Source organism: Dendrobates tinctorius, unplaced genomic scaffold (genome assembly GCF_039654945.1).
Source record: "Dendrobates tinctorius isolate UK_male_01 unplaced genomic scaffold, ASM3965494v1 ptg000087l, whole genome shotgun sequence".
Classification (NCBI taxonomy): Eukaryota; Metazoa; Chordata; class Amphibia; order Anura; family Dendrobatidae; genus Dendrobates; species Dendrobates tinctorius.
The window spans coordinates 2,786,690-2,803,854 of NW_027361755.1; the positions used below are offsets into that span (position 1 = coordinate 2,786,690).

General features: G+C 41.0%; 1 protein-coding gene across 9 annotated transcripts in view; it reads right to left on the bottom strand.

Annotated features, from left to right (window-relative positions):
* ARID1B (AT-rich interaction domain 1B) overlaps positions 1-17,165 on the bottom strand; it is a 2,758,190-nt gene that overhangs the window by 997,952 nt on the left and 1,743,073 nt on the right. For 7 of the 9 annotated variants that reach the window (XM_073585743.1, XM_073585745.1, XM_073585741.1 and 4 more), the window contains 2 exons: positions 16,603-16,712; positions 15,778-15,939 (listed from right to left, as the gene is read on the bottom strand). In XM_073585743.1, the coding sequence (XP_073441844.1) occupies positions 15,778-15,939; positions 16,603-16,712 (272 nt within the window). The remainder of the gene's footprint in view (positions 1-15,777; positions 15,940-16,602; positions 16,713-17,165) is intronic. The other 2 variants (XM_073585747.1, XM_073585744.1) reach the window with 1 other exon arrangement.

A 17,165-nucleotide genomic window follows, 5' to 3' on the forward strand; every position in this document is an offset into this window, starting at 1 on the left:
ATGTATTGGGGGAGGTAGAGTAGACATTAAAGGAATAGAGGTTTAGCCCAATCAAATGGAATAGCAGGAATTAATTTTTTTTTAAGATGTTCGGAGTTACAAAGATATTGACTATGTTAAAGGGGTTGTGTAGCAGTAGAAGGAGATGTTCAGAAAAGGCACATGTTGGCGGAGTGTTGGAACAGAGTGCTTCATCTAGCTTGGAGGTTGACTGAGCCCCTGACCCGGAGGACACGGCACGGATGCGGGCACCTGTATGCACAACAGACTGTGAGTAAAGCTTTGGAACTACATGCCCTGGTGTCCTCCAGTTACTCCTGCGCCAACACACTCAGCACTGCTACATCTCTGTGCCTGGCACTGCACCATCTACGTCTCTTCACTACCTCTCCATCTACACTGCCCTGGGACTACAGCCCTACCTGTGGAGGGCCACAACATCAAAGCTGCACCACACCATCTGTCCCAGAGGATCTGTCTGCAGCGTCGGCTTAACATCTTCATTGCCGAACACCACAGGTGGCGTCACAAATCATTCACTCATAAACTTTAATCATCATCCACACGTTCAACATTTCCCTTTTACAATGGACGCCCAGGGCCACAGACCGGGTTCACAGCTACTGTGACATCTCCCATTGAAACCAACGGGCTCGGTACCGAGTACCCCACCAGCCCTGGCAGGCGATCCAACTTGGCGGAAATACATAACAGAACAGGTTGTCCGGACTTTTCACATAATCTCAGTGAATATCTAGGCTGCAGAATGCTGACAATAAGTAATTTACCTTCTGTGGCTAGTTTGCAGGGTTTCCAAGATATGATCTCTTGCTTCTAAGATAAACGTCCAGGGGGGGGTGTTCTGGCATTGAATTGAGAACTGGTCGTTTCCTCCTCCCTCACTAGTTTCACTTTCCATAGATCACTGTTCAGCATGTGTCTGGGGAAGGAGCAGCTGGGTGGTCTGCTCGCAGCCAATCACAGCCATGCCATTAGTTAACATGCCTACATGCCTAACAGGATGTGCCCACACTTCTTAGGATTCCTCATTGGCTGAATCAAATCAAACTGGCTCATAGCATTATGGGAATTTCCAATTCCGGTATTCGATATGCAAAAAGTATCGGAACTCCGTATTGAAATTCCGATACCGCGAATATCGGCCGATACTGCAAATATCGGGTATTGGAATGCTCAACACTATTTAGGATATAAAAGACAACCAAACTCTTGGGAGGGCAGGGACATACAGGACACACAGAGTTGGAGACGTGACCTACAGAGACACAGATGGATGGACTTTCTACCTTAAGGGTATGTGCACACGTAGTGAAATCTGCTGCGTTTCCGCAGTGTTTCTGCAGCTGCGGGTCCGCAGCAGATTTTGCTGCGTTGTACAGTACCTTTATTTTCAATGGAAAAAAAAAACGCTGTGCACATGCTGCGGATTTTTCCACGCGGTTTTGCTGCGGTTTACAATCCGCAGCATGTCAATTGTTTGGTGCAGAAACACTGCAGTTTTACACCTCATCCATTATGAGGTGTAAAACCGCAGGGCAAACCCGCAGGCAAAATCCTGCGGATTTACCTGCGGTTTTCTCTCCAAAATCCGCACACCCAAAAAAACTACGTGTGCACATACCCTAATAATGTAATGTATGTAATGCTTCTTTTTAATTCACATGTATTTTTGTTGTTTATACTGTTCGTTATTTAATCTTATAATTTATTAAGTAAATCCAATATAGTTTATTCAATTCTTGTGTGAGCATTTTCTTATTCATTACAATCTTTTGAATCCGATACAAAGCAAAGTGGTGTCATAAGTGGGATTGTTTTGAATAGAAATGATTGAAAAACTGAATAAGTTTGTTAAGAATAGGAAAGCAGTTGAGAGTAGTGTCAGATCCTTGCCAGAATGGGTGTTATCTTACAAGTGTGTGAGATATGAATTAATCCAGAACAATGTATACAGACTGTGCCCTGCCATCTTCCACCATGTCACTCTAACCAGCATGTCTATTTATCTATTCTCCCTACAGGTTCGTCACTCAGCTTTCCACAAAGACTTCTTACCTCTGCTCCTAGTATTCACTCAGTACATCGCTCAGCTTTCAACACAGACTTCTTACCTCTGCTCCTAGTAATCACTGGGTATGTCTTTCAACTAACCCCCTGCTTTACCCCAGTGTTATTTCTGACCTTGTTTACTTTGGCTTGATCATATGCATCTGGTCCACTCTTAATTGTCTGACCAAGATGAGCACAGACCACTCCTCTCTGCATCACACCTGAACACACTTTGTAGTACATATGTTGCATAGCACAAGTCTGCTAAGACTTTAGTCTAAATCAAACGAAAAACCAATTGTATATAAAATCAAAGTCCTGCACTATACACATAAAATCCTCCTAAAAAAAGTGCAATAAAAAGACATATGGTACTATAGAGTAAACTTTATTTTATTGTATAAAGAATATTTTTTAAAAATTATTAAAGCTGAATAAAGGGCACATTATTACAAAAACCCAGGAAAATAATATACAGTATATATATATTCAGCACATATACATGTTCTGCAGATATTTCATATATTAAATATTATGTACACATAAAGGACATATCAGATAACCAGTATAAATGCAATCAGTGAAAAATCATCCAAAAAAATGCAAATGGTGCACAAAATAAGTGTTACAAAATGAGATTAAATACTAACAATCCCTATATAGTCATACATATATTGTGCAAATATACAAATAAAGTGCATATACAAATAAAGTGCATATTCAATATAAAAAGTGCCAGGTGCTCAATATGAATGCTGCTTAATTAGATAAAATCTAAAACATATGAATGGTGACTGACAAACTAGATACAGCAAATCGATGCAGTGCTTGTAAAGTGCTATAAGTGCTGAGATTACTAATGCTGCTGAATCAGATAAAATCCAAAACATATGAATGGTGGCAGCCAGACTGAACACAAAGCGCTGCAGTGCTTGTAAGGTGCTAATAGTGCTGAGGATACTAATAGTGCCTCTACAGACCAACCTAGCGGTTTTACTACCCTAGAGCATATATATTGCGTGCTTTCAGTGTCAAGAAAAATACATATATTTAAACAAACTACCAGGGTTTTTACATACCAGTGTGTGTGCCCAATTCCCTACGCACGTTTTGGCTAATTGCCTGTATATTTGCACAATATATGTATGACTATATATGGATCGTTAGTATTTAATCTCATTTTGTAACACTTATTTTGGGCACCATTTGCATTTTTTTGGATGATTTTTCACTGATTGCATTTATGCTGGTTATCTGATATGTCCTTTATGTGTACATAATATTTAATATATGAAATATCTGCAGAACATGTATATGTGCTGAATATATATATATAATTTTCCTGGGGTTTTGTAATAATGTGCCCTTTATTCAGCTTTTATAATTTTAAAAAAATTTTCTTTATACAACAAATTAAAATTTACTCTATAATACCATAAGTCTTTTTATTGCACATTTTTAGGAGGATTTTAAGACTTTAGTCTGCAGTGTGTACCTTATAAGTGTGTGAGATATGACTTAATCCAGAATTGAACCAGAAGGGAACTGAAGGTAACTGGATAGTCACTGTAAACAATGTCTCTGCTTGTTTCCACTCTGACCCCTATAATCCATCACTTTCTTCTAACCCCCCTAATTCCTACACCAAGCAAGGAACTGTTCATCTCTTCTTCAATCCTTCCCATCCATCTCACCTCTTCCTCAGATCTGTTTCTCAACATACAATCCTCTGTCTCCAAAAACAGAAAGCCCCCTCATGTCCTCTCCTGCTCCCACCTTTTAACACTCTCTCTGCTCCTCCTCATTGCCGGTGATATCTCTCCAAATCCTAGTCCTCCTCACCACATTCCCACAGTCATTTCTACCTCCCATCCACACTCTATCACAACTTTCCGTAACCTCTCCAACCTTACACACATTTGCCCGGCCCCAGCTTCCCCAGTCCCACTAACAGGAGCTCTGTGGAACGCTCGCTCTGTCTGCAACAAACTTTCCTTCATCCATGATCTTTGTATTTCTAACAAACTTTCCTTCCTCGTCATCACCAAAACCTTGCTCATCCCCTCTGACAGCCTCACCTGCTGCACTCTCGTATGGTGGATTCTACTTTTCCCACATTCCCCGTCCCAGCAGCAAGCATGGTGGAGAAGTTGGTTTTCTCCAGTCAGATAACTTCTCCACCCCAATCCCACTGCCACCCTCTCATACCCTCCCTTCCTTTGAGGTGCACTCTGTGGGCATCTACTCCCCCTCCAACCTCCAACTACCTGTCATTTACCACCCCCGAGGGCCAGCCACCACATTCTTTGACCACTTCACCACCTGGCTACTTCATTTTCTTTCCACTGACATACCCACGATCTTGGGCGACTTTAGCATCCCCATTGACACGTCCCCCTCAGCTGCCACTAAACTTCTATTCCTCCTTCTGCCTCACTCAATGGTCTTCTGCAGCCACTCACAAAGATGGCCAGACACTAGACCTCATCTTCACCCTCCTCTGCTCCCTATCCAGCCTCTCTAACTCACCTCTTCCTCTTTCTGACCACAACCTACTTTCATTCTCTTCCCTCTCCTCTCCAGGTCCACAATCCCCACCCTACAAACTTGCACACGCTCGCAAAAGTCTCCAACACCTCGATCTACACTCACTGTCTGAATCCCTCCTCCCTCTTAAAGACATAAGATCCCTACACAATGCGGATGCCGCTGCCGCTCTATATAACACCACAATAGCTGTAGCTTTGGAATCAGTTGCCCCTCTCACACATACCAATGCTCACAAAATCAACAGACAGCCCTGGCACACCAGCCTGACCAAAGAACTGAGATGAGCTTCCAGTCCTGCTGATTGGAGATGGAAAAGATCCCACTCCAATGAGGACTTCATTGCATTCAAACAGTCACTCACTACTTTCAAGGCCACACTCACTTCAGCAAAGCAAACCTACTTCTCATCTCTCATATCCAACCTATCTCACAACCCTAAACAGTTATTCAACACCTTCAATTCTCTCCTCTGCCCCCCAGCACCTCCTCCCTCCCCACTCATCTCAGCTGAAGACTTTGCCTCATTTTTCAAGGAGAAGATTGATAACATCAGACACAGTTTTGGTCAACAACCCCCAGAGCCCTTCCTCCTAACTGCCCTGCCCTCCTCCTCCAAAACCAACTTCTCCACCATTACAAAAGATCGACTCTCCACTCTACTCTCAAGATCACATCTCACTACCTGTGCACTAACCCGATCCCATCCCACTTCATCCCAAACCTCACCACAGTCTTCATCCCAACCCTAAACCACCTCTTCAACCTATCACAAACAACTGGTGTTTTCTCTTCAAGCTTTAAACATACCTCAACACACCTATCCTCAAAAAGCCCTCTCTTGACCCATCCTCTGTATCTAGCTATTGCCCTATATCACTTCTCCCCTATGCCTCAAAACGACTGGAACAACACGTCCATCTTGAACTGTCCTCCCACCTCTCTTCTTGCTCCCTCCTTGACCACTTACAATCTGGCTTCTGGACACAGCACTCAACTAAAACTACCCTAAGTAAGGTCACCAATGACCTATTAACTGCAAAGGCCAAGCGAAATTACTCTGTCCTCCTCCTTCTAGACCTGTCCTCTGCCTTTGACATAGTGGACCATTCCCTATTACTACAGATCCTCTCATCTCTTGGTATCACAGACTTGGCACTATCTTGGATTGCGTCATACCTAACAGACTAGACATTCAGTGTCTCCCACTCGCACACCACCTCCTCATCGCGCCCCCTATCCGTCAGCGTCCCGCAAGGTTCAGTCCTAGGGCCCCTGCTCTTCTCCAATTATACCTTCGGCCTCAGAGAGCTCATAGAATCTCATGGCTTTCAGTATCACCTCTATGCTGATGACACACAGATCTACATCTCTGGACCAGATATCACCTCCCTACTAAACAGAATCCCTCAATGTCTGTCTGCTATTTTATCCTTCTTCTCTGCTAGATTTCTAAAACTTAATATGGACAAAACAGAATTAATCATCTTTCCCCCATCTCACACGACCCCCCAACGGACCTATCCATTAAAGTAAATGGCTGCCCATTCTCTCCAGTACCAAAAGCTAGCTGCCTCGGGGTTATCCTTGACACTGATCTCTCTTTCAAACCACATATCCAAACCCTTTCCACTTCCTGCCAACTTCAACTCAAAAATATTTAACGGATCCATACATTCTTCAACCAAGAATCTGCTAAAACCCTAGTTCATGCCCTCATCATCTCCCACCTTGACTACTGCAACCTCCTGCTCTGTGGCCTCCCCTCTAACACTATGAATAAACAAAAGGAAAAAGATGGCACACCAGGGCGCATACACCAATAGATTGGAGAGGTGTGAGAGTGATAGAGGGGAGATGAACAGAGAAAATGGCGGGAACCACCACATAAATGCAAAATCCAATGTAAAGGGTGCTGCCTGTGTGCCAAGGGACAAGATGAATAAACAAAAGGAAAAAAGACGGCACACCAGGGCGCACACACCAAATAGAGATAAAGTGAAAAAAGCTTTATTGTAACAAAAAATGCACACACATGTTAAAAACATTTAAAACACTAAAATCAGTGATAAACTGTGTAGTACATATAACGGACATATGTTGACAATCAAAATAATCTGCATAGAAGTCATGGAATGTGACAAAAATATAACGGTTACAATACAACGACCATACTTTCAATGTATGAGTCTCTACTAATACAGACATATCACCATAATGACAAAAAGATGTAAATAAGCTTGTCAACATATGTTACACTATTTCACCCATGGTGGTAAAAGAATATTTACTCAACACCAGCAATACCATAATAGTGAGCTAATAATAATATGGCCCTATAAGATCCTATGTGAATTGCATAGGTGCAAAGATAGCCATACTCACCAAAGGTTATAGTGCTGTACTGCCTGTCCCTACGCGTATCGCTACGTCTTGTAGCTTCATCAGGGGAAGGTGAAGTCCAATAACACAGTCAAAGTTTAAATAGTAGTAATTGCACTTACTTATTGTTACCTCGATCGTCAACACCTGTGTTGATGGCCAAGGAGCAATCATCCAGCTATTTACATATGGCTTCCTGATAGTGCCTAAGCGTGCGGTTCAGCCTGCGTGTCAGGCTCCTACTATGACTCAGAGAGAAGGCAATAGGAGGGAACATCTTGTCCCTTGGCACACAGGCAGCACCCTTTATATTGGATATTGCATTTATGTGGTGGTGCCCGCCTTTTTCTCTGTTCATCTCATGTCCTCAGCATTCCCTGTCTCCCTGGGGTTCTGGCGGTGGCACACAGCATTATTGAATGGTGATTAACCACAGTATTGGCTCATATTTGCTTTGCATTATTTTTTTCTTCCAAATTTTTTTGTTTTTAGTATCATCAATATGGCTTTTGATCTGAGCGCCCGGGAAGCGGCCTGGAGCAATCATAAAGAACATTTATTTTCTGATACAGTTGAAACTGAGAGCACTGATTTTGAAAACATTTCCAAGGAATTAATTGATACTCACAAAGCCATTACAAAAATATGGTGGAATATATGCAGTCTGAATGAATACCACAAGGCCTCTATTTATCCTAGAGGTCTTCGGGTACAAATTTTCCCTGCATGGGAAGTAACTCCTGGCTTTAAAGCAACCTGGGAATCTGGTTTGACACAATGTTCCAAAATTTTGGTCAATTTATTGTTACAACATGACAATGATTTGTTAGTTTCTCTTAAACAAAAAATAAAAAACCTATAAACACAATTATCAAGTTTTGACCAAGTGACTCAGGTTCTACCCTTTCAGAATAAACTTAAGGATCTTATTACTAAATTTGAAAAGGAAATAATGGACGGTAAGAAAAGTAAATTACAACGAGACAAAATGGATTATGCCAAAAATATGGCTTACAAATGGAAACACACAGGGAACCTTAGATCTAAAGTGGGCAACCCGTCATCAGGAAAGACAGCTTCCAATGACCCCAGTCTCAGTGATTTTTTAGCATCGGACACCAGCGATACAGATGGAGGACTAGGCGGGGTAGAAGAAAGAAGCGGTGCCAAAATATCGCATCGATACCCCATGAAAGAACAGAGGAGAAGACCACAAAGGCATTAAATAATCATTTACAAGTGATCAATTTGTCCACGTATTCACTTACAGATTCAGAAAGGTCAGTATTGCAACGGGGTCTTACCTTCTCCCCCATGCAAACCATGGATAAATTTGTTGTCATTAAGGACTTATATCTTTTTTGCAGGAAAATAGTCTTGCGAGTTTTACATCAGAAACCTGAGTTATTTCCAAATCTGTCATCAGAAGTAGATAGATGCCTTTTTTCAGATCTGTTGGACCTATTGCAGGAGAATGAAACCATGACAGGTAGGAGACAGTTTCCACATAGGGTCCCTTCTACCACCACTCCTCCCCTTTCCTTGGTTCCCTCTGTTAAAACATTTTTTGAAGTAATGAAGAAGGAGATTCAGAGATTACCAGCCAACTATAGGACGGGCCAAAATTTGAAATTGGCGATAGAAGGGCTCTAAGATCACTTAAGTGTAATTCTCAATTCCTCATTAAACAATCAGACAAGGGCGCCAATGTGGTGTTGTGGCCCATTGACATGTACCTTGAAGAGGCATTTAAACACCAGAACAACAATGTCTATTATGTAACGCTACCGTCAGACCCTACGAATGTGTTCAACATGAAACTACATAGTCTACTGGATGGTGCATTGATTGAGGGGATTATGACTAAAAAAGAAAAAGACTATATTTTTGTCAAAAAACCCACCATACCTACTTTCTATTTAGTACCTAAGGTACACAAGAATCTAGAGGTCCCACCCGGCAGGCCCATAGTTTCAGGGATGGGGGGCCTTGGGGAGAGAGCCTGTACTTATATAGATTTTTATTTACAACCGTTGGTACAGAAACTGCCATCATATTTAAGAGACTCCACCCACCTGATCCACATGGTCCAGGATCTCACAATACCTCCTAGGGCCCTGTTGGTGACGGCAGATGTGGAGTCTCTTTATACCAATATAGCTCACCATCATGGCTTGATGGCAGTTCAACAATTTCTACTGGGAGATAGTGAGCAGGTCCAATTACATAACAATTTTTTATTAAATTTGCTTCGATTTGTGCTAACTCATAATTATTTTATTTTTGATAATCAATTCTATAAGCCAATATCTGGAACGGCCATGGGTGCACGCTATGCCCCATCCTTTGCCAACCTGTTCATGGGTTGGTGGGAGGGGACCTGCGTGTACCCTTTATCAGAGTTCCAACATTTTCATCCCCACCATTTAAAAAGAGGAATTCCCACTGGACAATTCTCAAGACTGCGCCGTAATTGCACCTCAAAACAAGATTTCCATACCCAGGCTAAGCTGCTGACTGATTGTTTTCAGGCCAGAGGTTATCCTAAGTCCATTATTTCACAAGCCTACAAGAGAGTGGGTTCCACGTCTCGAGAAATGTTACTCAACCCTAAACCTAAGGAGCTCGATTCCCAACTTAGGTTTATTACTAGTTATCACAACCAGTGGTCCAATGTAACTGGACTCTTTCATAAGCATTGGGACATTTTGAGAACGGATATGAAATTGGTGGATCTGGTGCCGTCAAACCGGCAATTACAGCTCGACGAGCCCCTAACCTGCGAGATACACTATCAAGAAGTCATTTTATTAGACCTACTCGGAGCTTGGGGACTGGCATACGTCTGCATGGTACATATCCTTGTGGAGAATGTACAGTCTGTGATTTCATACAGCGAGGCTTTACCTTCACTAATCCATTGGATTCAACAGTACATTCTCTTCATGGCTACATTAATTGTAAGTCTCATCATTTAATTTATGCTCTTGTGTGCACCTGCCCTAAAGTTTATGTCGGACAAACCTTGCAAGAACTGCGCAGGCGCACACAACAGCATATCTCCAACATTAACTTGGCCAAACAAGATCTTACCAAAGGTAAAACTTTATCTACGGTTGCGGCTCATTTTTTACAGGTGCATTCGGGAAGCTCGCGTAGTCTACGTGTTATAGGCTTACAAAAATTGACTAATAATGTACGTAAAACAGATAGGCAGGGGGAGTTACTCAGGTTGGAGGCCAAATGGATATACAAACTGAATAGTGTTGCCCCTCACGGAATTAATGAGGATCTCCTTTACACGGGATTTCTGATGCCGTAACTTTCATTATAGTATATAGATGATTGTAGCGTTTCCGTTCATGGGATTGCATATACAGCCCTGCTTCAATTAGATTTTGTCTAGATTCTGTCTGTGTTACTCATTCTAGGGTACGTTTCAGAATGCGGGGATTATGGCGGTGGCCCTGCACATTTTGGAGTAAGAACATATCTTTCTACTTTTGATTATAATTCTGGGTTTTATTGGTCAACCATTTTCCAGCAGTACATGGGACCTTTATCTTATTATATCTTATATTATTCGATAATTTATTTTCTTGGTAATATATTTTTGTATATTGGAAAACATATGTTTTCACAAATATTCCCCATCAAAAATTCCTAACTTAAATATTCAGTTATGCATCAGTGTTATTTTTAATACTGGTTCTCAGCTGTTTATATAGTGAAATAGCTATTGTAGGTGTTTGAAGCAAGACAGTTGGGACATTACCAACGTTATAGGGTTAATTAATAAGGTCATGTCTATAAAACATATATCAAGGTTAAACCGTACATGGTTTACCTGTAATGATTAGCAGATTTCTTAGCAAATTTGTTTTTATTGCCCCAGCATTAGACAGGAGTGGTAGTACATAATTTTTTTTCTTTGTTTTTTTTTAGTTGTTTCCTCTGTATTTTAACACATGCGCAAAGTATTTCAGAATTTTGGGGTGAATGTTGTCTGTATCCGCATATCACAGCGGTTCTAAGATTGCATCTCATTGATTGCTTTATTATTTAGTAAAAGCTTGGTATTGTAGAACCTGTAATCTAAACGCTATCACACTTAGTAGTGAATGGAAGATTGCATATCATCGATCATTTCGGTAATCGGCAGGGATCCCTGTTGCTCTGTGATCCTCTCTGAAACATGCGTAGTTAGCAATATCCTGACGCTTCACTCCTGCCTTGGATGTTTATCTTTGGTTGCCCAGACAACTCTCTGGAGCTTCCGCCCTCCCTGTTGCCTTCTCTCAGAGTCATAGTAGGAGCCTGACACGCAGGCTGAACCACACGCTTAAGCACTATCAGGAAGCCATATGTAAATAGCTGGATGATTGCTCCTTGGCCATCAACACAGGTGTTGACGATCGAGGTAATAATAAGTAAGTGCACTTACTACTATTTAAATTTTGACTGTGTTATTGGACTTCACCTTCCCCTGATGAAGCTACAAGACGTAGCGATACGCGTAGGGACAGGCAGTACAGCACTATAACCTTTGGTGAGTATGGCTATCTTTGCATCTATGCAATTCACATAGGATCTTATAGGGCCATATTATTATTAGCTCACTATTATGGTAATGCTGGTGTTGAGTAAATATTCTTTTACCACCATGGGTAAAATAGTGTAACATATGTTGACAAGCTTATTTACATCTTTTTGTCATTATGGTGATATGTCTGTATTAGTAGAGACTCATATACATTGAAAGTATGGTCGTTGTATTGTAACCGTTATATTTTTGTCACATTCCATGACTTCTATGCAGATTATTTTGGTTGTCAACATATGTCCGTTATATGTACTACATAGTTTATCACTGATATTAGTGTTTTAATGTTTTTAACATGTGTGTGCATTTTTTGTTACAATAAAGCTTTTTTCACTTTATCTCTATTTGGTGTGTGCGCCCTGGTGTGCCGTCTTTTTTCCTTTTGTTTATTCATCTTGTCCCTTGGCACACAGGCAGCACCCTTTACATTGGATTTTGCATTTATGTGGTGGTTCCCGCCATTTTCTCTGTTCATCTCCCCTCTATCACTCTCACACCTCTCCAATCTATTCTAAACTCTGCTGCCTGACTAATCCACCTGCCCCCCGCTATTCCCCGGCCTCTCCCCTCTGTTAATCCCTGCACTGGCTCCCCATTACTCAAAGACTCCAGTTCAAACCCTAAACATGACATGCAAAGCCATCCATAACCTGAGTCCTCCATACATCTGTAAACTCGTCTCCCGGTACTTACCTGCACGAAACCTCTGATCCTCACAAGATCTCATTATGTACTCCCCTCTTATCTCATCATCCCACAATTGCATGCAAGATTTCTCCCGTGCATTCACCCTACTCTGGAACTCTCTACCACAACATATCAGACTCTCACCTACCATGGAAACCTTCAAAAAGAACCTGAAGACCTACCTCTTCCGACAAGCCTACAACCTGCAGTAACCACCGATCTACCAAACCGCTGCACGACCAGCTCTACCCTCACCTACTGTATCCTCACCCATCCCTTGTAGATTGTGAGCCCTTGTGGGCAGGGTCCTCTCTCATCCTGTTCCAGTCGTGACTTGTATTGTTTAAGATTACTGTACTTGTATGTATTATGTATACCCCTCCTCACATGTAAAGCGCCATGGAATAAATGGCGCTATAATAGTAAATAATAATAATTATCAGGAAAATATACCCCAATGGCACAGGAATGCAACAATTATATGGAGGGACAGCTCTTATCAAATCCCCAGGATGTTGCTGCCAAATTTGATCTCTCAAGGTATGATCTAAAGGAGCAGAAATCAGCTGCAGAAGTTGGATGGGTATGTGTTCAGACACTTCAAAGTTTGTATGAGGAGATTGATAACTTGTGTTTAGAGCTGCTTACAGCTATAGAGCAAAGAATTAGTTTGCAGTCAGCCTTAAGAGAACAAATTAAACAGCATGATAACATGCTAAGTCATTTTGATGCATGTCATAAAAACTGTGAATAAGAATAGATGCAGGAGACAGCAGCCAGTGTCAAATAATTGTACTGCAGATTAGAACTTTGATTGCACATGAGAAATGGTCAGTGTCAGCGCTGTCAGTAAGATAGATGTGGTAGAAAGGCATGCCAGACAAATATTAATAACAAAAACCAGGAGAGAAGTCACACAGCGTAGTAGAGATAGGATGAATGCAGGAAATGCAGCTTATGGAGCACAAGCCACCATGACAGAGGAAATTAGGAGTTATACAGCAGGAGCTAGCAGAATTAGCTACCAGGTACAGGCAGCAAACAGGAGAACATTTGTTAACATGGATTCTCAGGTTATGGGAACTTGGGTCTGATACTATATTTTTGAATAATCAAGAGGCATTAGGAATGGTAGTATTTGTATTGATCCTATGGTATGTCTAAAAATGAGACGTGCAAGGGACACTGCTGAGAATTTCTCTCTGCTGCATTTGGTGAGAGATTCTGTGGCACAAGTGTATGACTCTGCAATTGAATTAATACCACAAACTCAATGGGAGTCTCTTGCAGACGGACTTCAGAGATTGAGAGAAATTGCATGTATAGGTGGTATAACTCGCAATCCTTATACAGATTTGAATGATCACTTTCCTGTTGTACAGGATTGGTAGGGACCAGATGCTGCAATATTGACAGTAATGATGAAGAATAAGCCACAGAAGGTGCCCCAGCTGCTTATATAGCCCCATTATTCACTATATTCAGTGCCCTTATGGGAAATACTACTCCTGTCTACAGAGCATTCAATTTAATCTCCCAGTTATCTGCTCTAGAGAGAGCAAAAGTGTCAAAAATAGTACAGTAGTGAGAGTAGATCAAGGAAGGAGAAAAGAAGATGATGCCCAAATTAGAAAGCGCACAAAGGAGTTGTTTTGTGACCTGATAGTGGAGTTCCATTCTAGGAGATAGATGAGATCTCTACAAGTGACCTGTTGAGGAGATGGCAAGATCTGCGGAGGAAAAGTAAATTGCAACTCGCCAGACCCAGGAAGGTGGCGACAAATGAGATAAGGGGTTGGAAAGATAGAGGTGGGACACCTAATGGAGGCACACAAAGCCCCTACTGTAACCGCCCCTTACACACCTCCAATACCATGGCATACTACACCCCCTGCCCTGATACCCTCATGGCCTAATTTTAATTGCAGATTTTAAATAAAAGTTGTGGAACATCCCGGAGAATTGTGTTTGACCAGTTTTGCCATTTTTGATGTCTAAAGAGGTTTGTTTTTGTTCTAGAGTTTTTAAGAAGATAAATATTCCTGTGAGCATACAATGATGTATGCGCTGGCTGAGATATGTGATGAATTGGGTTTGGTCTTGGTGATGCATAAATGTGCATTTCTCACTTGAGGGTTTGTAAAACCTTCCATCTGACAGACCACTGTCATTTTTGTATTTTAAACCCCATCAATCTAAACCATGTACTCCTTCCTCTATGGCACAACCTTTTGTTGCATCAGTCTTAAAAAGTGCCAAACACAACAAAAAGTTGAATCACATCCTGAATTGTGGCACATTTATTAATAAATCTACCACACTTCCGGTGTGTTACACAAATAAAAGTCTTCTATGCTGAAAACAAGGGTTCCACGAACGATTGATGTTAGAGCATATTAAATTTAGGTGGTTGTGAAATCTCAACTGACATCAGTGAAAAGCACCTATTCTGCCTTATTAAATAAGGGTGTTTCCATGGAAGGAACTTTACATTATGCTGTTACTGTTATTCCCAGTTGTCAGTCTATGAATGCATTGACAACTGGCTGTTTCCAATTGGGAGTCTGCTCCCCATACTGTACTTAATCAGTGCTGACTGGCTGTTTCAGATAGTGAAAACACAACCCAATGTAGTAAAAAATTTCATATGAAATAAAATAGGAATTAAATAGCATGGAGCTACTGGAAAGATGGGCCAGAATTGTTTTTTTTATGGGTAATACAAGTATTTACTTATTTACTAAAATAATGTCAGGACTAGTCTAATGGGGCAGATGAAAAAACACAATTTACACAGTAATCTTGTAGTACTAGAAATATTGCCCTGAAAAGAGACTTTCCATTGTGGTGACACCCCGAGGTTAGATCTGCTCCACATATAAGTGTTGAATTCAGGATGCAACACTTCCATGTACTTGTAACAAGAGAACGCCACTAAAGCCAATGTTTCACCAGACTCCAAGGACCATAAATATATGAAGATCGTGTATGAGAGAAAAGAAGCTTGGTGGCTGGTGCTGTAGGTACTGTACACAAATTAATCTTGTAAAAGATCAACCATTTTAAGAAAACACTTGTCCCTTCATCAGAGCATAATATACAAAGGAGTATGCAAAAATTTTCTGCACGCTCCCCTGCATGTTATGTTCTGATGAAGATAGTTCTAATGAAGGGAACAGTGATGTCTCAAAACTGGTTGACTAATAACATCGATCTTTTCTAAGAAATTAATACTCTCCAAAGAAAATTAATTTGGCCACGGCATCAACCCCCAAACTACTGTTCTCTCTTACACGACCTTCAAATGTCAGGATTAGTGGCAGGACATCTTCATTATACTTCTTTGAAAAAACATTTTACTGCTGAGTTGACACAAAAAGTACTGTAAACGGGTTTAAAAAATTTAAACACATAAAAATGTATGTAAAATAAACTGACAACAATTTTAATTATTTGCAAATATAAAAATACAAAACAGGGCCACTTACAGGGCTTGACGGAGTCTTTGGCCAGCCTGGGCTGTTAATGCTATCACTTTCATCTCCATGAAAGGAGGAGATGCTAGCAGAGCTTGGGGACAGTGGGGAACTGGGGACTGGCAGGTTGCATGGGGTTGGGGGCTGAGATATACCCTGTGAACTGTAGCTATCCTGTAGAATACAAACAAAATTGACAACAGCAGGGCAGACATTACCAAAAAGAATTAGCTCAACTGGTAATGCAAAAATATTGCGTGTATGGAAAACAGGAGAGGTAAAAAGACAAGCATATAAGATGCATGAATTCAAGACTAATTCATTGGCTAGCAATTAATGCATAGTTTGGCAAGTTCTTACATGCTTGGCTAATGTTACTAAGCCACCATGCCTACTTTCCAAGCAAGCATGAAATGCTTTAAGCATGGATTGCCCCATCAATGAAAATAAAAGCTGTTTGCCTTATGTTTGAAGGGAAAAAAAGCAAATTATTAATTATGCCTATGGTGCTGTTTTGACGGCCAACAACAGAAGCTTGAACTGAAGGCAAGAGGGTAGAATGTTTGCAGTTTAGCAACCAGGCACAGAAGTCCATTGCAAACCCCACCAGCTTCGTATGCCCAAGCCCATATTCACTTGTTTGCTTTAACGTTAAATGCCATTAGAACTAGTAACTTTCATATCCAGACCATCTAAACGAGTAGAGGTCCACAGAACACATGAAGAACACATGCAGGAGAGAAACAAACATAGAAAGTGGAAAATGAACCAGGTAATGGAAAACTATATGAAACACAGCGAGGCCACAAAACCAATACCACATGCAGAAGAGAATACCTTTGATTTTGTTTCAGGGGGAGGTGGCCCATCTTCTTTGCCATCATGTTTGAGGGAAGAAGGCAGCTTAGATTCACCAGGATTCATCATGTCAGCAAGGCCTAAGTGACCTAAGGAAAAATCAAAACATAAAAGAATGGTTTGATCACTGACCTTTGCCCCCTGCACATTGGCCAGGAAGAATACTGTATAATGATTTAATAAATCTAAAAATTATCCCTCACAAGTAGAGGTACAAATGCATGAGAGGTCTGATTACGACAACCCCTAACCATATGCACTATTAGGGGTTTACTCCCTAGCTCTGTAATATACAGATCGACCACGCATCACATGGCCGGCTATCGTGTAAACAGGGAGAACAGCTGAATACTGGGATTTGTTATAAAAAGAAGTGTTGTTGAATTCATATTATATTTCTCAAGTGAAACCTAAACACAGCATTCTACAAGAAAAAAAGGGCTAACAAGTTAAAGGGAAAAAAAATCACAAACTGAGTTTGTCTTCTATAAATCATTATTGCACATAGTAGCATATTACTGTGTTTTAGAAAATAATTACAT